The 25,079-nt window shown below is 38.6% G+C and overlaps 3 protein-coding genes across 4 annotated transcripts; 1 reads left to right on the top strand and 2 right to left on the bottom strand.

Moving 5' to 3' along the window:
• Positions 1 to 765: 765 nt before the first annotated feature.
• LOC135676970 (photosystem II reaction center proteins PsbY, chloroplastic-like) lies at positions 766 to 1,613 on the bottom strand. Its single transcript, XM_065188738.1, has one exon. It carries the CDS (start codon positions 1,486 to 1,488, stop codon positions 883 to 885), a length of 606 nt encoding a protein of 201 aa, XP_065044810.1. The 5' UTR covers positions 1,489 to 1,613; the 3' UTR covers positions 766 to 882.
• A 5,514-nt stretch (positions 1,614 to 7,127) lies between these two features.
• Positions 7,128 to 9,184, top strand: PL1 (probable pectate lyase 18). Its single transcript, XM_009408110.3, has 4 exons — positions 7,128 to 7,286; positions 7,377 to 8,117; positions 8,201 to 8,339; positions 8,717 to 9,184. Exons 1-4 carry the CDS (start codon positions 7,165 to 7,167, stop codon positions 8,936 to 8,938), a joined length of 1,224 nt encoding a protein of 407 aa, XP_009406385.2. The 5' UTR covers positions 7,128 to 7,164; the 3' UTR covers positions 8,939 to 9,184.
• A 9,133-nt stretch (positions 9,185 to 18,317) lies between these two features.
• On the bottom strand, positions 18,318 to 22,368 carry LOC135676969 (uncharacterized). Of its 2 annotated transcripts, none has more exons than XM_065188737.1 (6): positions 21,854 to 22,368; positions 21,605 to 21,772; positions 21,448 to 21,522; positions 20,857 to 20,994; positions 20,684 to 20,764; positions 18,318 to 18,989 (listed from the first exon to the last, which is right to left on the bottom strand). In XM_065188737.1, the coding sequence occupies exons 1-6, from the start codon at positions 22,025 to 22,027 to the stop codon at positions 18,540 to 18,542; spliced, it is 1,086 nt and encodes a 361-aa protein (XP_065044809.1). In that variant the 5' UTR covers positions 22,028 to 22,368; the 3' UTR covers positions 18,318 to 18,539. The 2 variants fall into 2 exon arrangements, with proteins under 2 accessions (XP_065044809.1, XP_065044808.1); XM_065188736.1 differs by having other exon boundaries at positions 20,857 to 20,997; positions 21,854 to 22,365.
• Between the last annotated feature and the right edge of the window lie 2,711 nt (positions 22,369 to 25,079).

Genomic DNA, 25,079 nt, shown 5'->3' with positions numbered 1-25,079 from the left:
GCACCTCTTTTATTTTTTTATTCAAATACAAGAAAATTGTTTAGATTTTTAAAACAAATTTCATGCATCTAAGAGCAATGCATTGCCATTTGAAACCTAAGCATCAACATGCACAGGACAACACCTGAAACAGTCAGTGCAATCATGTTTGGTGGTGTGATCATCACAATGCAATCTATCATTGTTGGGCAAGCAGTGATGGACCATTTGGTATCTCAATTATTGCACATCCTTGGAAGCATTACCAACAAAGCTTGTTGGTCAACTCATTGATGGAATCAAGTAGATGAATTGTTGCACCTTATTAGAAACAGACTTCAATAGTTTTCCAAATGTCATTGGTAATTTAAAATAAAATAAACCAATGAAAACAAAAATATCTTACCATATCAATGTATCGATCAATTATTGATACAGTATGTATCGAATTATAGCAAGCGTATTGATATATGATATACTAAGATGTACCATTGTACTATCTCCATCGGTTCTCGGATCGGTATGTATCGTGAGTGTGAGTGATATGGTACGGTATTATAAACAACGGTACGCTTTAATTAAAACTATCATATGCAAAGTAAAGAAAAATAAAAATTTAAATTAGATCAAAATATATGGCGAATTAATGATGAATCTGAAAAGAAAAAACGGTCTTAGACCTAATAGAAATAATTTTGACCGTCGGATCGTGATCCAATGGTTTAGATTTGGTTCTTGGTAAACAGGACCAATATTGACCACAGTGAATGCCACAAATGGAACAGATAGAAAACGATCTCTATCGTCAACGGAGACCAGCGTCGTTAATATGGCACATACTATTCTGCATACATATCGAAGAGATGCTATTAGATTGAAGCCTTCGGTTCAAGCAGCCGATCATCACCCAGACCTCATCTTGTTGATCTGGTTCAGCGCAGGCTGCAGAATGTTGTAGAGGACCCAAAGAATGGCCGGAGCCACAACAAAAAGCAGCAGCAACCCCCTGCTGTCGCCCGAGGAGGAGGCGTCGGCTACCGCCATCAGCTCCCCCGCCGATGCGATCGGCGCTGACGCCAGCCCCGCGGCTACCAGCCCGCCACCGACCCCGAGGCCGAGCCCGACGATCACCGCCTTCTCGCTCCGCATCCTGTTGAGCTGGTTGAGCGCCGGTTGGAGGATGTTGTACAGCACCCAGAGGACGGCTGGGACGAGGGGAATGAGGAGCGCGAGGCCGCGGTTGTCGCCTTCGGCGATGTCGGCGATCTGCTGAGCCGCAAAGGCCGCGTCGGAGCTGCTCAGGCTGGCGAAGAAGGCCCCGGCGATGGCGGCCGCGCTCAAGGAAGAAGGGCTGCTGGTGTTGATTGGTTTGGAAAGATGGACTCCCTTGGGAAGGTTTTGGAGTGAGAGGAGCGAGACTGGCTTCGTTGGTGCTGACTTTGAGGAGGGAAGATGGTTTGGAGCAGGGCATTTCGCGTTGAGCATGGCCACGGTTGCTATGGTTGCCATGGATGGATATTGCTGTGGGAGGAGCTCAGGGAAGACGAGGAGATGAGGCTTGTGTTGGGGAGAAGGTGAGTCTGTGTGGGATGAGAATGTTGAGGAAGCAGCTGTGGGTGGGGCAAGTTAGATTTCAGGCATCCAATGGGGTGATGTGTGTTAGATTCTCACCTTATCTGAGGATTACATTAGGAGAGATACTGTCCTCATGTTCAGAACCCACGCCAACTTTTCTTATCACCTCATTGGTTGGATCCTTCTCAGGACACCAACGAGGCAATGAACTGAAGAATATGCTCTACTGATGGTTGACATGAAGGATGGATCAAAACACCATAGTCAGCTGAAAACTTACAGATAAATTGTACACAGCAAAAGTAATCTGAGCAGTGTCATAAAACAATACCAAGTTGTTAAGATTCATGACCAAACAAGATTTTTCTTGAGTTCTATCCTTGTGTAATATGGTTTTTTTCTTGGTCTGGCAACATGCTTTCTTCATATGTTCTTAATTCACTTGAGGAGATTCAAATGTGTTGCTGCAATGAATGCTAGCTTTAGACTTGGCATGAATCATACAGATAGATGATTCATATGAGGTTGATTAATGTGTATATTATAATGGATAGTACATGCTTTGGTCTTTAATCTGCTAACTCAAAGTCTCAACCTTCTCATGCTCATGCCAAAGCCATGTCATTAGATGTGGAACTTCTCAAACCAAACTGCATCAATTGGACTTCTTCTCACTATGCCTGCCAAACACACACATTCTGTGATGCCACCAGTGCCTGCAGATTAATGTGGGAAAGAAAGTAAATGAAGCATCTGAGTCCCATAATTCTTTAACTTCTGTATAGTAAATTGTACTTGGCTTTTGTAGTAGCAACATGAAAATAATCAGAAATATTTGAAATGAATTATGATGATTATATCACAAACTACATACATGCATATATAAACAAAAGCTTTTTTATACACAAGAATATGAAAAAAAAAAAGCAAGTCTACATGTATGCATATATATGATTATGATTATGATTCAAACTAAGCAACATGGCATATGTATTGGTACATATAAACACACATACATCACATACATTTACAACAAAAGATGTATGCACAAGCAATGCATCCATTCACCTATACACACAGCAGTTGCATACCTAGTTGTGGAGAGTTTGAGAGTCCTATTTGCTATAGCAGACATTGTGTATAATGTCTTGATCAGAGAAAAAGTCTCAATGTCTTTCTTTTTGATGAAATATTCTGTGTCTTTCACTAAAACTCTGCAGTGCCAAGGGGAAAGGCTTAGCAATCTAATCTAAAGTCATCAAGCCCTTCCCACATCTGAAAAAAGAAGCTAACTACTTGATTGACTTCTCTTCTATAAGCAAATATGGCACCAAGACATGAAGTTACATGATTGGTGAGAAGAGAATCAAAGCTGCAAGCACCTCTTTAACACAACTTCATCTGCTTTTTTGGATGTGGAAGTTAAATTATCAGTAATCTTTGTTCCTTCTTTCTTTCAAATAATTATCAACATTCTTCTGCTTGCAGACATGTCTTTTTTGTTTCAGTGATTATGGACTAGATTCTCAACCTGCATTGACCAAAGTAAGTCTCAACTGTCTTGAATCTTTACTTGCTAATATGATGCTTTCTCAGTTAAGGAAATACCTCAAAGTAAAAAAAAGAACTGGTACTGATGGAAAACTGGGAATTGAAGAAAGTACAGTTGTTTTTGCAAGAACAAATGCTGCCAGATCTTTGAAGCCTCAAAACAGGACTCCTGGATAAGCAACTCCTAGAAAGAATGGAAGACATTTCAAGCTTAGGAACTTCCCTTTTATTCTCACTTTAATTGGCTAAGAAATCTATGATGATCTAACGGCAAATGATGATACTTTGCAGTTGAATGTTCTTTCAAATGCTGTTTTGTGCAGAAATGCTAAGAAGGCCATAGAAATCAGCTGCAGTGTCATTAATTGTACTATCATTATGATCAAACTTTGCAGTTGAGATCCTTTGGATTAGTTAATTTATCGGTTATACATCTCGATCGAAAAGATGATCAGAGAGGAGATGATACTGACATTCATGGTGAGTGGAACATCAAATGCATTAAGGAAAAGAAGAGCATCAGAGCAAGCAGATCACATGCTTTGGTTATGATCAAGATGGGTCACTGACTCGACCCCTCAGCAGCAGACACAGCAGTATCTCCTCTATTTTTCTTGCCTTCGTTTGCTCTATACGTCTCAACCATGCACACAGAAGAAGGTGACTTGCATGACAATGATGCTTGCATAATCTCCACACTGCACCTGATGTGTTTCACTGATGTGCTTCGGGCAAACAATTGAGGCCATATCACAGAACTCATGTAGCAGGATCAGGGAACCAGCTTAAATGCTTCTTGCTGATCAAGTCTTCAGTATCTTAGAGCTCTTCAATGCAATGTGTTTGAGTTTTATCTCCATTTAATTCAAGTTGTGCATGTTAGGCTTGATCCATTGTGTCACTCTGCAACACATGAAAGACATTGTTAGGCAATAAAATTGTGAATTATCTATCGGCTTAAGCTTTTGAATATATCGACGAGGAAAGGAAAAAAACATGTATAGAACTGTGTATATCGCCCAGTTGTGCTACACCAATATAAGCAACATTACCTAAGACAAATATAGGGCAAGTTGACAACATGAGATTGCTTTTACGGGAAGAAAGCATCCAAATTGGAACCTCTTCAAATTTGCATGATGCAAGTTTGATGTAACATGTGGCCAGAGCTAATTGCTTGGATTTTTCCCTATGACCATGGATGCTCACATGACATAACTTGCACAGGTATCTCCTGTTCTTGAGTTGCATTAAGAACCTTCATAGCCTTTTAAGCATCAACAAATTCTATCGAGTGATCTAGAGAGAAAAATGGCGATTGAAAAGAACCAGTTAGTCTTGCATAGAGAACATTGTTTACCAAAGAATGTATAGACTTCAAGCAATTAAAAGGCAAAGGAAGTACATTTGTTGCCTCGAGAACAAAGGGATGTTTGATCTCTCAAGTTCAAAAACAGGACTTGTAGTGAAGCAATTATAAGAAGGGATTGAAGTATTCATATGATAAATCGAATTCAAGAAAATTCAAGACGTCTTTCGATGGTACTGATGATTATATATGGTTGTGTGTGATAATCCACTAGTACTTCTAATCTTTTGATATAGTGCATTATCTTCATATATGCTCCTAGACATAAGACATCAAATTCTCTCCATTCTCTGTTTTCTTCACTCTGTGGTCATTTGTTACTATTTTTGATTGTGTGGATTGTTACTAAGATTCAGGGTGTTTACAACTGTTCCTATAGTTGTAGTGCATTACTGCTAGTAATGCTTCTATTAGCACCAATATCATAGGCTTCAGTGTTGGTCACTCTGACTAAGAGATCAGAGCAAATTGGTGCTCTCTAAGGGTCTCATCACAATAATTTTGTGCAAGTGGTGAAAGGGAATTGGATGTATGACAAAGCTACAATAGAAGCTACAATGTCCCTTTGTTCACTATCATTATCACTGTTTTTTTTTGCTTATGTTGCTGATGACACTATCTATAGTCTTTAAAAATTCATTCAAGCAGTGACATTGTAATGTGATATCGACATTTCGATAGAACAAGTTGTAGTGCATGATAAAGATAGATGTGCAGGTGTTAACCTTGGTGTTTGATGGAACACAAACTCTTTATCAACAATATGATGACATTAGAACAAGCAGCTGACATGCATTACTTTTGATCAAGATAGGCTGCTCTTGATCCTCTCAGCAGCAGACAGAATGTACTTATTCTTGCCTATTTGTCTCAATCATGCAGAATGATATGGCTAAATCAATACTTTCATTGAACAACTAGAACATGATTTCTCATAAATTATTGGAAGATATATAATTAGGCTCAAAACCAGCAGAACACTACACCAGTTGTTACTTGCAGAAAAAAATAATATTGTCAACAAGAAGCTAGCAGCTATTTACTTCTTCAGCTTCTCCTCAAGCTTCAAGTAAAGGATTTGGGATTGTTCCTAAGAAGGCAGGGCTACTTAATGCGACATTACCACATGATATGCATATCTACCCCTGAAAACTGTTTCCATGGCTTTCAATCACATTGTAATATAAATCTCAAGGGAAGAAAAGTGCACGCTTTGACTTCGAATTCATTTGTTGACGCTTTGGCACATCAATGGCGTGATATGCTGCATACTGCAAGTTGGATGCAACTTGTAAGAGCTAGAACACGATGGTAGACTGTCAAGCTCTTTGAATGGGTTTTGCCCTGTGACCATGGAAAGCTATCGAGAGAGAGAGAGAGAGAGTGATGACGGTTGGAGAGGAGCCATCACACTATCCAACACAATTAGAGGGTGGGCATAAAAAAGGCCATGTGGGCCGCGAAAAGAGACCTCTCCTTCCCTCCCCCATCGCGTCGCGGACGGACGGGATCGTCCTAATGTCGTGATCGACGGCCCACATAGTCCCCCGAGATCGACCGACGGGGCCCACGCCGCGAGGGGAATGGTGGGAAGCTCACGTGGGAGAAACATGCGCTGCCGCCCACCTCATCTTCATCATCAACAGAGACGAGTGGAAGCCCACCCGCTGACATGGCACAATCGCAGCGGGCTCGATCGATACAAGTCAGGCCGCGCTCTGCGGCCGAAAGCCATCCCATGTGCTGTGCAGTGCCGTGAACACCCCTATTGTATCCCTTTCTTCCTTGGCATGTGTAGTCACAGTAACAAGATCATGACTCCGAATCCATGGATGGAGCTCCTGCATCTTGGACGAGTTTGGTGTACCCAAAGAGGACGCATTGATGAGCGTGCCGAGATCCCAGGTATTGGTCATGGCAATTACCCCCATTCACCTTTGCTAGCAGAGTAATAACCGTGAATCGGATGCTAAGTTGCTTAGAGACTCTTGGGACTTCATCAATGCTACGGGACCAGATTGAGCCACAGCACCAACCTCCGCTTCTCTCTGGAACAAGGCAGTGGTTGGAATGCGCAAACGCCAGCAGTTCAATCTTTCGCTGCGCTGTCTGCGTCCACAATCCATTCTGGGGGTTTTCAACTCTGCCTGACACTCGCCATGTGAGGGCTAAAGTTGAGACACCAGCAGCAATAACTGTTCTCCGTTCCTGGATAACCTAGGGTTCTCATTCATTAATGTTCTGGACAATTCAATTCGCCTCCATGCCCTCTTTCAGCCCTGAGACAGAGTCTTCTCTGATGTTGTGCTACCAAAGCTTACTGTAGTATCATGTCTCTGGTTGTTAAGAAGACAATAGAACAGACATGGCAATGGGAGGTAATGTATATATGCATGTGAATAATTATTCTCTCAGTGTTTTGTTCTTGAGGGCATGGTGGTTTGGTAGTCAAATCTACCAAAAGATGAACGGAGAGGAACAGAGTACGTGTGGAGAAAGGTGCGTCACGTTTCCCGTTATCTTTAGCTTCTAAGATTCCCCAAATCACGTACCTTTTTGGACCCCACCGGCATAGATTGTTCACACGACTTCCTCTCTCTTCCTTCTCTCATCCATATGCATCCTCTGCCTTTAAATCCCTTCGTTCCTCTTCGCATTACTCACAACTCTCAACTTACCGGAGAACAAAAATGGCAGCATTCATGTTCTTCCTCACCATCGCAGCCTTCACTGCCCCCGTCTACTCTTCTCGTGCACCCTTAACGTCAGCAGCTGTCCGCGACCCTGAATTAGTAGTACAGGAAGTACAAAGGTAGAGTATCCATGCAGGTTCGGTCAACTTTTTCACATGATGCCGCGCTGTTGATGCATGCATTCTAACTCGACGCCGCTGTTGTCACAGAAGCTTGAACGTGTCGCGGCGGCGACTGGGCTACTTGTCATGCGGCACCGGCAATCCGATCGACGACTGCTGGCGGTGCGACCCTGACTGGGCTGACAACCGGCAGCGGCTCGCTGACTGCGCCATCGGGTTCGGGAAGAACGCGATTGGGGGCAGGGACGGCGAGATATACGTGGTGACCGACAGTGGCGACGACGACCCCGTCAATCCGAAAACGGGCACGCTCCGGTACGCCGTCATCCAGGAGGAGCCGCTGTGGATCATCTTCAAGCGCGACATGGTCATCCAGCTGAAGGAGGAGCTCATCATGAACTCCCACAAGACCATCGACGGCCGGGGCGCCAGCGTCCACATCTCCGGCGGGCCGTGCATCACCATCCAGTACGTCACCAACATCATCATCCACGGCGTCCACATCCACGACTGCAAGCAGGGCGGGAACGCGTACGTGCGCGACTCCCCAGGGCACTACGGGTGGCGCACGGTGTCGGACGGCGACGGGGTGTCCATCTTCGGCGGCAGCCACGTCTGGGTCGACCACTGCACGCTGTCCAACTGCCACGATGGCCTCATCGACGCCATTCATGGATCCACCGCGATCACCATTTCCAACAACTACTTGAGCCACCATGACAAGGTCATGCTGCTGGGTCACAGCGACGAGTTGACGTCCGACAAGAGCATGCAGGTCACCATAGCCTTCAACCACTTCGGGGAAGACCTGGTTCAGAGGATGCCAAGGTGAGCACCGACCCACCGTTCTTATGAATAGAGGTAATCATCAGCAAATCCATGGTGGAATTCACATCTAACCAAGGATGCAGGTGTCGGCATGGCTATTTCCACGTGGTGAACAATGACTACACCCACTGGGAGATGTACGCAATTGGTGGGAGTGCTGCTCCCACTATAAACAGCCAAGGCAACAGATTTCTTGCGCCCAATGATCGGTTTGCAAAAGAGGTGAGTGCGTTCATGGGACCTTCATTTATCACCGACAACTATAAACACTCTTTCTTCTAATAATATTGGTCAGTACGGTATATATATTTATCTCTGTCTTCATCTTAATCCTTAAGAAAGGAAGAAAGTGAAAAGGTAGGTCATATAAAGCTGTCTCATCATGGTGTTCTTGCAAGTGCACCATAAAGGTGCAGCAGATTACATTATCCTTTTTCCCTTTTACCCTTTTTCCCTATATATATATATATATATATATATATATATATAAGGTGATACTTTAGAGTACAAGGTAGCAAAGCAAGTACTTCGACACTGCTGCATGTAAACAAAGAATAAAGCCTGTGAAACGACTTCTAAGCAGCACGATGGATGTGCAGGTGACTAAACGCGAGGACGCACAGGAGAGCGAGTGGAAGAAGTGGAACTGGAGGTCGGAAGGGGACCAGATGCTGAACGGAGCCTTCTTCACGCCGTCCGGGGCCGGAGCGTCGTCGAGCTACGCGAAGGCTTCGAGCTTGGGGGCCAGGTCGTCGTCTCTCGTCGGGACCATCACCGTCTCTGCCGGCGTTCTCTCGTGCAAGAAGGGATCCCGCTGTTGAACCTCGACCACCACAAGCAGCTCAAAGCGATGCCGATATATATCTATATATATTTATTCTCTTATTGTTGCTCATTTCTCTTCTTTCACGTACTGCATGGTTAGCCATTCCGATACCAACCTCTGCCTGTTAATCTGTGAACCACTTGGGTTCAAAGTGGAAAACCCCATCTGGTTTCAGAGGCAGCCTGTGCAGATGTGTTGATACTACTTGACTTGGGATTTGTCTAAGAATGCCTATTCAACACCTCTCTCTCTCTCTCTCTGTGATGAAACTATCGATGGGACTTGGAGAAGAGGACCATACTGCATGTGAGGATCCGACGGATGAGGCTGACATGGTGGACTTTTGAGACTGCAGTAAGATTCCAAACATTATCACACCAAGAACTTATGATTGTTAAGACCGACACTGCAAGGCCTGTATCCCATTTCATGCTTCCTTGTTCCCCTCAGCAACCTTGTTTTGACGTTTCTGTTCCATGCCAACCATCAAAACTTCCCAATAGTCCTATTGAATGCTACCACATGCAGCATGGAGATTGTCATTTTCATCCCAGCATTTGACTCACTGCCTGAACACACACACACATTAACTCCCAAGGTAGGTCAGCAGTGGAAGAACTTGGCCGGATCTATCCTGGTTTCTTACCATCATCATAAGATAAATAACCAAGTAAAATTTACCATAAATGAAAAGTAATTCATAGTTACATGCCAATCTCAATAGTTAAATAATTATAAGAGGGAGATAAAAAAAAAATAGTAGTAGATTCTCTCAGTTGAATGCAACCAAGTTCAAGAGAATTAAGAAGAATACAATTATAAGATGAAGTGACCACTCTCCTTTGTCTCTTCCATCTTACTTATTAATTAAACAGAACCTTAACACTAAGATCTATATTTAAGTAAAGCCATACTAGTCAGCACAATTGTCCTCTTTCTCTCTCATGACATGTACATGAGTTTATTATATATCAAACAATACCGAAGGGAGAAGGAAGCTTGCAATTGAAAGATATATCCTTGTAAAGTAAAAACTTTATTGAGTCAATAATAATTTCAAAAGCTTAAAAGTTGGATTATGTTTGACATGAGGAATCCAACCCAAATGCATAGTATTAATCCAAACAAGGCGAAGACATTGTACATATATTTTGAACACATGATCAGCTTCCTTCTGCACTTAAAGTGATAGCAGATCTTCCTTGATAAACAGCCTTAACAATAGTCATGATTTCTTCAATTACACGAGGAAACATCATAGTTCTGTTGAGAAAAATCCTTCTTCCTAATATGTATAAATAAGGTGTATCGTATCAAACTCTATAACATCTTTTTCATATTTTATTTCTAACATGGTATCAGAGTCATAGTCACTTTCTCCTCGGCTAAAGCACCTCTAATCTCGCAGCTGTTGGCTAAAGCACCTCTAATCTCGCAGCTATTGCTGTGGCACCCCTCCTATTTCTAACATGGTGTACCAAAAGTCAACTCCGAGGATCCGGACCGTGATTCCCGAATCCTGATGTGATGTGTGGTGGGTCAACACCTAATTTGGAATTAGGTGACTTTGTTTTTTACTTTCGTTTATGTTTTTGTTTTATTTCTTTTGGCACGCTCGCACCAAATGATAAACACCACTCCAATTTAGATTCCTCTGGCAAAATCACATCAGAATGACAATTGAGCAATTACTCGTACATACTCTACCTATCAAATATAAGAGAACGATTAATGGAGTTGTTGATGTCTATCCAACCCATTAATGGAGTTGTAGATGCATATTTCAATTTGGTTTATGATGTATTGGGTAGTTTGAGTACTTATCCATTCTACCCGTTGGGGTTTCAATCTCACGTAGTTGGTGTTGATGGGATGAAGTTGATGTGCATGGGAACCCACCATGTGAGCATTTGGATGGGAGCTCAAACAGCTGGAATCTTTGAGACGATGACTCCTCGGCGTTTGGTGGCTCGATTGGCCATGACACGGCGATGTCACGTGAGCCTCACGAGCATGATTGGCCCCTCCGTGCAGTCATCTACTCCAACACTTACGTCTCAACGAGACTTGCTTGATGTGCGTTGTATTATTTGATTCCTTTCCTCATCTTATCAAATATATGACACAATGAATATTATTATTTGAGACAAAAAATAACAATATAGTCAATTCAAGTCGACAATATTGATTCATAATTTTATATAATTAAAAATAGTTTAGATAATTCAGCTTATATGAAGCGAATCAGCTCATCAGTTGCAAAATCGAAATTAAAAATCCCTAATATTACTTTAAAAAGAAAAAAATAATAGAATAATTATTTATATCATGTTTTCTTTTATCGTGAAAGTTTGGTAAATGATCTGTGCTACATTCAGTATAAAACTAAGATGAAAATGGACTAAATTAGACTATAAAAGCTCTTAAAATATCAACAAAAATGAGAGAAACCAATTAAGCAGCTGTGAGATGGATGATTAAAGGTTGGGTACTTAGGTCCATCAAGATTTATAAGGTGACACTGTTGTGATGTTCTAGAAAATTAAGCAGTAGAATGTTGACTCTTGAAACCAAGCACACCAGCACGATCACAGTGCAGATCTTGGGGTGAAAACTGTCGCTGTGTCCTGATTTGCTTACATACTAATTGAAGAAGACAGTGAAATTCAATCTAAACATTAGACTACCAATTAGTGCTCGACATATGTCATCTAATTAGCCATGGAGACTAGCTTGTATAATAATGATATGACACTATTTAAACTTACCTAATTAATATGGTGATAACATGGCATCGTCTTCTGTCAACGTGACATCTAAAAGAAAATATCTCTATCGATATCCTAGGGGGTTAGATTTTATGATCTATAAAAAAGGGTCTCTTAACATTATTCATAGACTAGCCTATGAGCTCTTACTCGTGGATTAAATATGAGGCCTACGAGCCTATGAACTTAGGTTACTCTTAATCATCTTAATTGATTAAATAATCAATTCATCATATTAAATAAAACTATTAATTAACATAATAATAATAATTAAATAGCAAGAAAAAAAATTAGAACATCTGTTTATTTTCTTTTTTTCGTTTCCCTTTCTCTTACTTTTCCTTTCTTTCCTTCTTTCCTTTCTCTCTCTTCTTCTTTTTCTTTTTATTTGTTATTCAAATCTAGTTGTTTATTTATGGAGCAGGAAAGTCTTTAGATAGAAGGTGACGAGGTGATAAAAGATTAGATTGATTTAACTAGAAAATATTTTTAGAAATAGTATATTTATATTTTTTTTCTCTAGAAAATTATTATTAATAAATAGGTCCTTAGATTTGATTGAGGACGTGGGATAGTTGGCAAATTAAAATTTTACACTAGTGTCCCTCTGAGACAAATGCATCAGAAGAATCTTATCAAGCACATCCTTGATGCAATTATTTTGGATCCATCGACTCTTGAAGTTTGCCATTAAGGGAGTTTAGATACGAATGAGCAATAACCCTTGTCGAGCATGCTCTTTTGCATTCGAATTCCCCTCATGAGTAGTTCAAGTCAACATGTTTTGATAGTCTCACGTGTCTCTTGTATCCAATATGTTTTATATGAGTAGTTTAAGTTGTTATGCCATAACACTCATGCATATCTTCATATTTTGCACTATCTACTTAAGCAATCTAGGTTAGTGCATCTTGGTATCTGCACTTATCTCCTATGACTTCCTACATGGGTAGTTCAAGTGAACACACATCAATATCCTCGTCCATATTTAAAGTCCAACACTCCCAACATAGGATGTTCAAGTTAGAATGTTCTAATGACCTCATGTATCGCTTGAGTCTGACACTCCCTATGCAAGTAATTTAAGTTGACATGTTCCAATTCCCTCATGCATCTCATGTCTCCAACACTTCATTCATAAGTAATTCAAGTGACAATATTTGGATATCCTCATATATCTCCTATGTCCGATGTTTTTTACATAGATAGTTTAAGTCGACACATCCTAACAGACTCATATATATCTTGTGATTGAAACTTATAGCACATGCAATTTAAGTCAGCATCTCTATATGGGTAGTTTAAAATGGTATATCATAATTCCCTCTTATATCTCCTACATTTAACACTCCCTACATGGGAAGTTGAATTTGAGATGTCTTGATACCCTCGCACATGTCCTTCATCTATCACACTCTATGTATACAGTTTAAGGTGCATGCCCCAACACTATCATGTGTTTCTCATGCATGATATTTCCTATACACTAGTTAAAATTAAAATGTCATAATGTTCTTATGCATCTCCTACATTCAACACTCTCTATAAGGAAAGTCTAAGTCATCACATCTTAGTGCTCCCGAGTGTCTATATATCGAGTAGACTTTACTTAACTATTTCTTGATACAAGTAATCACCTTTTAAGTCCCTAAGCTTGACATTATGATTCAACATAGATAACATTTTTCCCAATGGAGGAGCAAATGATATCGCCAAAGTAATAAACAATTGAGACTTGACTCATAGCAAAATTCAATTAAGATAGATAACTAATCGGTGTTTGACATATGTCACCTAATTAGCCATAGAAGTTAGCTAGTATAATAATGATATGTTGTCATTTGAACATACTCAATCAATATGACAACAACATGATATCACATAAATGAAATATTCCCACTGGTACCATATAAGATTGGATACCATGGCCTATAAAAGGAGGACCTCTCTAGTTATGGAACCACCTTGACCTGTATGTTTGTGGGCTATCTATGTTATTGTTGTTTATGGGCTAACCTATGGGCCTATGCTTGTGGACTAAATGTGGGGCCTGTGAGCCTATGAACTTGGGCCAGTCTTAATCATCTTAGTTAATTAAATAACTAATTTATTAGATTAAATAATTTAAATATTAATAAAAAATATTAATTAACATAATAATAATTAAATAAATTAGAAAACCTACTTATTTCCTCTTTTCCTTTCTCTCTCTCTTTCTTTTTCTTTTCTTTCTTCCCCGTGTCTATTCTTCTTTTTCTTCTCCTTTATTATCCAAATCTTGTTTTTCATTAAGGGGTAGGGAGGTCTTTATATAGAAGGTGATGAGGAGGTAAAAGATTAGATTGTTTTTGATAGAAGACATTTTCAAAATACATAATTCAGCATTTTATTCTCTGAAATTTTACTAATTATAAATAGGTCCTTCAATTTGATTAAGGACATTAGACAATTGTCAAGTTAGAATTTTACATTAGTGTCCCTCTGTGACAAATATCATCGAAGCCTTGTCGAGCACATCCTTGACATGATTTTATTGGATTCATCAACTTATAAAGAGTTCGCTATCGAGGGAGTGAGATTCGAAGGTATAGTTAGCCTTATCAAGCACATCCTTTTACATTCTATACTTCCCCTCGCTAGTAGTTCAAGTCAACATGTTCTGACACACTTGCGTGTCTCTTGTATCTAATACGTGCCTAAAATGGGAAAGTTTAAGTTGTTATGTCGTAACATTTATGCATGTCTCCATATTCAACACTCCTTATATAAGCATTCTAAGTTGGCATATCTCGGTGTTCGCACACATCTCCTACAATTTCCTACAATTTCCTATATCTAAGTCAGCATACATCAATGTCCTTTTATATCTCTAATATATAACACTCCCAACATGGGTTGTTCAGGTCTCCTAATGAACTCATATGTTTCTTGAGTCTAACTCTCCCTAGGTAAGTAATTCAATTCCATATGTTCCAATTCCCTTATGCATCTCATGTATAAAATATTCCCTACATGGAAAATTCAAGTGAGCATGTTCTGATGTCCTCATGTATCTCCTGTGTTCAATGCTCCTTGCAAAAATAGTTCCAATTGGTATGCTCCAATGCCCACATATGCCTCAAACATATAATACATGCAATTCAAGTCAACTTTCCTACATGGATATTTCAAGCCAACATACTACAACTCTATCTCATGTCTCCTCCATTTAACACTCCCTACATGTGTAATTCAAAGTGCATGCCCTAATGCTATCTTGTGTCTCTTATTCCCTATGCAATAGTTAAAATCAATATACTATGACATTCTTATGTATCTCCTACATTCAACACTCTATATGGAAAGTCCAAATCGACACACCCAAGTACTCCCAAGTGTCTCTACATTTGAGTGGACGTTGCTTAACAATTTCTTGATACAAGTAATTAATATCGAGTTCCTGAGCTTGACATTGTGATTTGGCATATATAAGATTTTTCCTCGTAGAGGAGCAAATGCTATCGCTAAATTAACAAATAATCAAACCTTGACTTATAACAAACTTCAATCAAAACATAAACAACTAAGTGTTTGACATGTAACCTAATTAACCATGGAGGCCACCTTGCATAATAATGATATGGTGTCATTTAAGCCTACATAATCAGTGTGGTGACAACATAACACCGCTTTAGTGTATCCAATCAACATAACATCTAAAATAAGGGATTAGATTTTATGGCCTATAAAAGGAGAGCCTATCTAGTTATGTACCCAACTTGGCATGCATGCTCCTAGGTTATTTATGCTAATGTGCTTCATGGGCTCATACTAGTAGACTAAGCATGGGGCTACAAGCCTTTGGACTTATGTTAGTCTTAATTATTTTAATTAATTTATTCATTCATTAGATTAACTATTTTAAAATTAATAAATATATTAATAAATATAATAATAATAATTAAATAACAAGAAAAGAAATCAGAAAACCTACTTATTTCCTCTTTTCATTTCTCTCTCTTTCTTTTGTTTCTCTTTCCTTCTTTCCTTTTTCTTTCTTCCTTCTTTTCTTCTCCGTTATTATCCAAATTTTGTTGTTTGTTGAGTGAGTGGTAGAGAGTTTGTTAAGTGGAAGGCAGGTTTTTATATAGAAGGTGATGAGGTAGTAAAAGATTAGGTTAGTTTTGATAGAGAACATTTCAAAGTGTAATTTTGTATTTTAGTTTTTAAAAAATTACTAATTCCAAATAGGTCTTTTGATTTGATTGAGGATGTAGGACAATTGTAAAGCTAGAAACTTACACTAGTATCGCTCTGGGACATATTTATCAGAGAAGAGTTGTCGAGTGCATCATTAGCATGGTTAGGTTAGATCTCTCAGCTCTTGAAGAGTTTGCTATTAAGGGAGTGAGAAACGAAGGAGCAATCACCCCGGTCGAACACATCTTTTTGTGTTTGAACTCCCCTTATAAGTAGTTCAAGTCAACATATTCTAACACCCTTGCATGTCACCTACTTCCAACATGTCATATGTGGGTAGTTTAAGTTGTTACGTGACAACACTCATGCACGTCTCCATATTCTACACTATCTACCTAAGCAATCTGAGTTGGCACATCTCAATGTCTTTACACATCTCCTATGATTTTTTATATGAGTAGTTCAAGTCAGCATATAACAATACCCTCTTGCATCTTTAATGCCTAACATTCTCGACATAAGTTGTTTAAGTTAGTTTGTCCTTATGGCTTCATGCGTCTCTTAAGTCTAACACTCTCTATGCAGGATATGTTCTAATTCCCTCATGCATCCAATACTTCCTACATGGGTAATTCAAGTAAGCATATCTTGATATCTTTATGCATCTCCTGTGTTTGATACTCCCTACATGGATAGTTCAAGTGACATGCTTTTATCTCTCATATGTCTGATACAATTGAAATATATAACACAAGCAATTCAAGTCACCATCCTTACATAGGTAATTTAAGTCAATATGCCATAATCCTATCTCATGTCTCTTCCATTTAAAAATCCCTATATGAGAAGTTGAAGTTGAGATGCCTTGAGGCCCATGCATATGTCCTTCCTTTGTTACTCTCTATATGTGCAATTCAAGTCACATGACCTAATGCTATCGTGTGTCAACAAATAATCAAAACTTAACTCGTAACAAAATTATATCAAAACATAGATAACCAATTGGTATATGACATATGTCACCCAATTAGCATAATCATGATATGGCACCATTTAAAACTACCCATCAGTATGGTAACCACTACCTCAGTATCCAATCAATATGATATCTTAAACAAAATATTTTCACTAATGCTCGAGGGAATTAGATTCAATAGCCCGTAAAAGAATGACCTCTCTTAAGCACCCACCTCGGCCTACATGCTCGTCGGCTAACTATGTTATGTCATGGGCTAGCCTATGGGCTTATGCTCATGGACAAAATGTGAGGCTTACGAGCTCATAGACTTGGGCTAGTTTTAATCATCTTAATTAATTAATTAATTTATTATATTAATATATTTAAAGACTAATAAAATTATTAATTAACATAAAAAATTAAATAATAAAAAAATAAATTAAAAAATCTACTTATTTCTTTTTCTCCTTTCCCTCTTTTTCTTTTTTCTTTCCTTCTTCTCTTTCTCTTTTTTCTTCTACTCTTTTATTATCCAAATCTTATTGTTTATTGAGGGGTAGCGAGGTCATTAAATACAAGGTGATGAGGTGGTAAAAGATTAGGTTGGTGCTGATAGAAAATATTTTTAGAAAAATATTCTAATAAATATTTAAGTCCATGAAAATTTATTAATTACAAATAGGTCCTTTAATTTGATTAAGACATTGCACAATTGTCAAAGTTTGTGTTTCTATATCACAGGAGCCTTATTAAGCACATTCTTGATGTAGTTTTATTGGATCCATCAACTAGTTCGCTATCAATGGAGTAAGATACTATTAATTAATTTAATTAATTAATAGTAATTAACGGTATAAGGATATGATTGGTAATTAAGGGTATGTTGATAGTATAATTATATTTTATTATTTTTGTAGGGGTCGTCAATAGAAAGGAGGTTACGAATAGTAAGCTTTAGATATAATTGCAAAAATTAGCTTAGAGATTAAGATTAGATTTACCTTGATTAAAATAGAAATCAGATTGAGCCTTTGGCTTATATTTTCTTCTTGAAAAAAAAAATCATCCTATACATGTTTTTAAATGATTATGAAAGAATTGACAAATTTTAAGAAGATATTTAGAGGACAATTAGAGTAAGAGAAAGGTGACAAGAAGAGTAAAGAAGGGAAAAGGAAAAAAGATTCAACTAGTTTAAAGGTGTTAAAGATTGGGTCACCGTCGGGTAGACTTACCACCCGTGCATGTATCGAACGATACACATCGGACCGATAAATGCCATCCATAATATCCTCCAATGTCTTTCATACATTTCACCAAAATTAACAAACAAAAACAATTTTAATCTTGGCCTCAAACAGCATCTTCTTCTTCGTCTGACGGAAGTAAGCAGTACAAGGAGAATGACAAGAAAAATATGTAACCCTGAAAATAATCCAACCAAGAGTGTAATCAAATCCATCTAAACATGTGTTAACAACATCAGCATTACAATTTATACATACAAAGTGAATGTGTCGCATCCCGCAGATGTCTAACTGATTTAATCCAACTGAATCAGGTCATCTTACTAAAATTAGAGTACAAAAAAGATGTATGGTTTCAGGGGTTCTTGGCTATCATATATATATCTATACTCAAGTTGTGCATGCTATCATATATTATTCAGCATCAGCATATTACAAGAGAGGCTATTGCTGATGATGGTCATCACTTGTCGATGGCGCCTCATCGAATGCAATCACGTAGACAATCACAACCACGGCAATTGTTGGGACGAACGCAAACAGTGCAAGTATCTTCATAAAAAGAATGGAGATGTCGAGCAGTGCCAGGACAAGTAGTGCAAAGGCTGTGCACTTGAGGCTTCTGAAGAGTCGTAGAGAGACACTGATGTGGTGTTGGAGAAAATTAAGCAGTGGAATGCTGACTCCAGAAACAAAGGATGCGAGCATGATTAAGGTGCAGATCTTGAGCTGAAAACTGTGGCTCTGCCCCCATTGGTTTACGTAGTGTCCATAGAAGATAGTTACCAATGCACCACCAGAAATGCCGATTGACATGTATGAAAACTTCATGGCACTTTTTATCACCACTTCTCTGCTACTGTGCAGCACTACTCTTTCATCCATCGGTTGATTCTGCCATAAGCAAAACCAGAGGGGTTGTCAATTTCAATTTATTTGACATTTACACAAAATGAGATCCATGTATGCTAAAAATGAAAGATAATGTGGGGTTGTCAATTTCAATTTATTTGACATTTACACAAAATGAGATCCATGTATGCTAAAAATGAAAGATAATGTGTAATGAATAGGTTGACAATGTTTTGTCAACACGCTCTAGGTCATTACCAATTTTTGTAATAGGTTTCTACATCAACGCCTACACTATCAATTTGAAAGACAATCTAAACAAATATCCGGTTATCAAGAAGCTAAACGATGTGCTCATAAACAAAAGCAGACATTCAAACAAGTTCCCATCAGTTTATTTCAGCTGTCTGCTGAGCATATGACATTACAAGTTTATTTCGAATTCATACAATTTGATATGAATTCAGATTAGCTAGATATGCAAAAGCATGATCAGAACCGTCAAAACTGTAAAAAAAAAATTAAAACTTTGCTCACGGAACTAAACTGAAACTATATTCAGTACGAAACATCTCGCTGTGCAGATATGAACACAGCTATCAAGTACCTTAAAATTTTTAGATCAAAAGAAATTCTAAGATGCAGTCTTCAAGTTTCTATAAGTGCCATTTTTTCACGGGTCCTCAATTACCAAACGATCATCCAAACAAATCCATGCCATCATGTTATCCATCTTATATTCGGCCAAGATACAAGAAATCTTTAAATAACATCCACTGCTTCCATGCTCATAGAAACGTCATGAAAATTTAGCAGATCATCAGTAACCAAGTTAAGAAGTATTCTGCCGTCGATATCATAATATACAACCTTATATATATATATTTTTTTTCCAAAGGATAAGTGATAAAGGTCAAATTTTGATCGAAGAACCTTGCGGTGATTTTCTTTATCAACTAAGCTAGCTAGCATATTTTTTTTAAATTATATTTCAATTCCAAAAGCTCACTATTATGCCACTGAAAGATGTTTTGTGCATGACATTTTTTAGTCTAATGTTCTTTGTTTCCTGTGAATGTCCACATAAAGGAGCATTCCTAAATATTATCTAGGGATCATTAACTGCATCATTGATCTTTCAACTCATACATTAAATCGTCTAATTTCAGAATATCAAAAGTTCTACTTCTTGCTAGTTGTCCAGTATAAGTTTTGAATCTTATGGCCAACAAAACTCTCTCAAACACCATAACCATTAAGAACATCATTGCTTCCATGTCACATCAATTCACATTTGTGTACATTTAAGAGACAAGGACATGGTCACTTCACTTTTTTATATATGGAGAAACCACCAGTGTTTCTGACACTACCAGCAACCGATACACTTGGTTGAGAAACGAATACATAAGAGATCTGAGTTATAATCACCATAGGCCAAGATAAATTCATAGCATACTGATGGCAGTATCATAATTTTAATTAATATGACATTTAAAGTAATGCATATGCACATTTAGCTTTTGAACGATTTGTTTATTGTTTAATTACATGAAAACTGAACAAAGAAACAAATTTGTACGTCTCTCGATAACACTGTTAATCGAAAGATTATTTAGAAAATATATCCTATTTGTGGGATAATAGTCAATGGCAGAGTAGTCATCTTCTAACAGATACGATGAAGAGAAAATGGATGGCATTTGCTATTTCATAGAGTTACAGAGTTGCCGTACCAACAGTGTTTGCACTTGGATAGCCGTCTCGCCATTAGATGGTTGGGTCACACCTGAAACTCCCAAAGTTGTGTGGAGATGCTGTTTCAATGTAGTTTTCTTCAGGAATTTCATCTCTAGACTACGAGTATGACTGTTCAGTTAGTAAAGGGGGCAACGAACATATTGTATACCTCAGGCATTCGATCCAATGACACACTGTTCACTTGGTCACGCTTCTGACTCGGTTCCCCATGGACATTTTGTTGCAGAGGACTTCTGGGGCTCTCATCATCTCTCCCACAAGCTGGTTTAGCATGTGCATATATGGGCTGCTGAAAGAAAGCATGAAGATTTCCCTTTCGGAAATGTTACTCCAACAAACATATGATAAGGTTAAAAGATCTGGGCGTATGCCATGCAAGAAAATGAGATCACAAGTGGTTGATGTGAACAAACAATTTACATAAACTATTTAGCAAGTCAAATAATCGTTTGCTTTCTGTTCATTCATAGTGAATATCCAACCCATCTTTTGGTCCAATTCAATCGATTTATATGTGCAATGAACCATTCTAAAACAACAACATTAGATGTTGGCATTTGTTCTATGAATATATAGACAACTTGTTGGATTTGGGAAAAAGCAAGAAGGGGACATAATTGATAGTATTGAGAGATCAAAGGGCAGAACCCCTCATCGAAAGCCACAAAATCTATCAATAGCAAGTCAATTCATGGATTCCGAGACGATCGAACATGACGAGAATGAGAAACATGCATACCCTTGCTTCACTATCTGCTCCTTTCCCCAATCTCGCTTCATCAGATTCCGCAGAAGTGATCTGAAATTTCTCCAACTATACAAAAAGAACAAGTAAGCTTTTCTTTCTCATAGGTTATTGGTATGGAAGAGGAAATAGGGGTAAAGAGATCGTATACGTCTCCACTGCCGCGAGAGCCGTTCCTACCCCTCCGTTGCGCCTGCCTATGGGCGACGAGAGCCGCCCCTGCGCCCGGCAGTAGAAGGTGCACCTCCCGGCCCTCGGGGTTGCCGGCTACCACGATCTTGTCCGGCAAAGTCTTGACACGAGTGTCCACCCCGCTCTCCTGCAAGCAAACAAAGAAGTGCCTCGGTACACGTAGAAAAGACGAGAACAAAAACAAGGAGGTTTTGGTTCTGCAACCCACTTGGCCATGGCCGCCGCCAACCTGCAGTTCACTCTCGCTGGAGTCGGCAGCTTTATTGTCGGCTCTGGTGATCACCGCCTCGATATCTTCATCTGGAGCTCCGCCGCGGTCGGCGTAGGCGACGGCGAGGACAGCAAGGACGTGGAAAGCGGCGAGGGCGGGGAGCAAAGCCATGCGGCGAGGCTGCTTCGAGCTAACGAGATGAAGTCGAGAAGTGAGGAGAAGCAGGGAAACAGCGACGACCACAGATGGAAAAGCGGCACAAGCGAGCAAGGAAGGTTCCCGGGCACTTAGATGGCACGAACGGTAAGCGAATCCAAGCTGACTTTAACCTCCGTAGCTGCGTCGATCGATTCGTTCTACATTGCGCGTCCTCGACGATGTAAGACTCCGACCGGCGTCGACCGGTGACTCACGGTCTATGCGGATCCACTTTCTTGATCATCAACATCATCTTCCGTATCTACGGCCGTATCCAGCCACCAGTTGAATCCAGTGCAAGTAGATCATCGAGATAACTGTTTTCACACTTAATGGGCTGAGGATTGAGATAATAAATGGGGGACAAGATCTAGCATGAAGATTTTTTCTTATTATGTCCATAGATATATAAATAAGATGGGACACAGAGAACGTTTTCTATTTATTCTTGTCCCATCAATATATGAGCCGATCCGAATATTAAATAAATTACAAATCAATTATAAATTATTTATTTTAATTGAATCAAATAAAATAACATCAATATTCAATAATAACACTCTCTCTCCCTTGACTTATGTTAAAAAACAAATTTTGCTTTTCTTCTTCTCTTTTATTATCCAAATCTTATTATTTATTGAAGGATAGGAAGGTCATTATATACAATAATGCGATGAGACGATAAAAGATTAGGTTGGTTTCGATAAAAAAAATATTTTTAAAAAATATAATTTAATATTTTAATCTATAAAAATTTACTAATTACAAGTAGATTATGGCATTGGACAATTGCCAAGTTAGTGTTCCTTTTGTTGATGTAGTTTTGTTGGATTTTGCTATCAAGGGAGTGAGATACGAAGGATGTTGAGTTACATCTAAGAATTAGAATAGGTCAATTTCACCGTGTTGGGTTTAGGACTATTCTTGTCACTAAAAAACTCTTGTATATGGTGGGTGGGGTTCAAGCGCATTTAGTGCTCTTGTTGTTTTTGATGTTGACTAGTGAGGGTCGACTTTTGCGCTCTTGACTAGTCATATGAGATAAGGGAAGGAAGAGCATTGTCAAGCCACACGAAGAAGAAGGCTTTGAGCTTGGGCGACAAGTCGTCCTTTGTAGTCAATGCCATCACCGTCCCGACCAGCCAGCATTCTCCCGTGCAAGAAAGGATCCCATTATTGAACCCCGACCATCATGAGCAGCTCAAAGCAATGAACACTATATATATATATATATATATATATATATATATATATATATATATATATATATATATATAGTGTTTCTCATTTCTTTTTGTTCATGTACTCTATGATTAGCTCACGATGCCAATCTCTACCTGTTAGTCTTCGGCCATTCTTGGTTGTAAGGGGAAAAAGGTCCATTTGGTTTTAGAGGCAGCAAGTGAAGGCGTGTTGATACTACCGGAATTGGAATTTGTCTAAGACTGTTTACTAAACACATCTCTTTCTCTTTCTCTCTCTGATGATACTGTTGATGGGGTTTAGAGAAGAAGAGCGTATTGCATGTGAGGATCCAACGAAGAAACCTGGCATGTTGGACTTTTTAGACTAAGAAAAAGAATCCAAGCATTACTACACCGAGAGCTTATGATTGTTAACACTGCAAGACCTTGATCCCATGCACGCTCGCTTGTCACCTAATCAATTTTGGTAATGGTAGGTATTTTCGAAGTTCTAAATAGATTCAAACTACTCGAAGAATTAGGACTAGGAATTGAATCAGGGATTTAAGTAGGAAATATTATTTATGACTTGTTTTTCTTGTGACTCATTGGTATTTATGACTTCATAACTTGATCTTGTTATTTTTGAACTTTTATTGGAGATGAATTATGATGATGATTTTGATCATTGTGTTCTCCCTTTTAGCAATGATTTTGCTGATGACAATGGGAGAGAATCTATGAATCAATCCTATAATTACAAACTTTTATGTGATTCTTGTAGAGTTATGTTCCATTGAATTTAATGTAATTTGATATTCATGATACCTACCCATGATTAAATCTTATGCCATCAAGACAAGTAGAGTCTTTCATCAAAAAGAATAAAAATTAATTAAATCTCATGTTTTGACAATAAAATCAATTTATGAGCACAAAAAACTAATCTTGTGAGAAATGATACCGTGCTAGTCATATGGTGTCAAGCTATCGATCACATGATATCATGGTATCAATGACATCATGCTAGACGAGTGGTGAGTGGCGAGTGATGTTCGATAACTATTGGCTTTCAACGACAAGCAAGCGACGTCCAATGATGAACGACGATGAGTGGCAAGTGATGTTCAATAACTATAGGCATCGAACAATGTCAAGCAACAACCGATGTGGAGCAATGACGAGTGGTGAGTGACATCTTTCTCTTCGTCAAGCAGCGTCTAGTGTCGGGTAGCATTGGACGACAAGTGACAAGTGACGTAACTAGGGTTTTGATATTAGTGCTCACAAGAATGATTGACTAGTAGATGAAATAAAGGGTTATGAGAATAAGGATATGATTGGTAATTAAGGGTATGTTGATAGTATAATTATATTTTATTATTTTTGTAGGGGTTGTCAATAGAAAGAAAGTTGTGAATAGTAAGCTATCGATATAAATGCATGAAATTAGCTTAGAGATTAAGATTAGATTTACCTTGATTAAAAGAGAAATCAGATCGAGACTCCGGCTTGAATTTTCTTCTTGAGAAAAAAAAACCCTCCCCTATGAATTTTCGAATGATTATGAAAGAATTGATAAAACTTTGGAAGACATTTAGATGAGAATGAGAGTAAGAGAAGGGTGTGTGACAAGAAGAGTAAAGAAGGGAAAAAGGAAAAAAGATTCCGCTAGTTTAAAGATGTTAAAGATGGTTCATCGTTCGATAGACTTACCACTCATGCATATATCGAACAACACACATTGGACCAATAAATGCCATCCGTAATGTACCCCAACTTGGTACGTTTCACCACAATCAGATTCTTAATTTGATGAGAGCATTATGATATTGTAAATT

This window comes from Musa acuminata, chromosome BXJ1-6 (assembly GCF_036884655.1).
Source record: "Musa acuminata AAA Group cultivar baxijiao chromosome BXJ1-6, Cavendish_Baxijiao_AAA, whole genome shotgun sequence".
In the NCBI taxonomy this organism is placed as follows: Eukaryota; Viridiplantae; Streptophyta; class Magnoliopsida; order Zingiberales; family Musaceae; genus Musa; species Musa acuminata.
The sequence above is the reverse complement of the archived record's forward strand: the minus strand, read 5'-3'. Positions and strand labels throughout refer to the sequence as shown.

Bases quoted from the DNA above. Each gene is read 5' to 3' on its own strand.
- LOC135676970 (XM_065188738.1), bottom strand. From the start codon at position 1,488: ATGGCAACCATAGCAACCGTGGCCATGCTCAACGCGAAATGCCCTGCT.
- PL1 (XM_009408110.3), top strand. From the start codon at position 7,165: ATGGCAGCATTCATGTTCTTCCTCACCATCGCAGCCTTCACTGCCCCC. The intron at 7,287-7,376 runs GTAGAGTATCCA...CTGTTGTCACAG, and splicing joins GTAGTACAGGAAGTACAAAG to AAGCTTGAACGTGTCGCGGC. The intron at 8,340-8,716 runs GTGAGTGCGTTC...ATGGATGTGCAG, and splicing joins ATGATCGGTTTGCAAAAGAG to GTGACTAAACGCGAGGACGC.
- LOC135676969 (XM_065188736.1), bottom strand. From the start codon at position 22,027: ATGGCTTTGCTCCCCGCCCTCGCCGCTTTCCACGTCCTTGCTGTCCTC. The intron at 21,773-21,853 runs GTGGGTTGCAGA...GTTTGCTTGCAG, and splicing joins TTGGCGGCGGCCATGGCCAA to GAGAGCGGGGTGGACACTCG. The intron at 18,990-20,683 runs GTACGGCAACTC...TGCTTATGGCAG, and splicing joins TCCAAGTGCAAACACTGTTG to AATCAACCGATGGATGAAAG.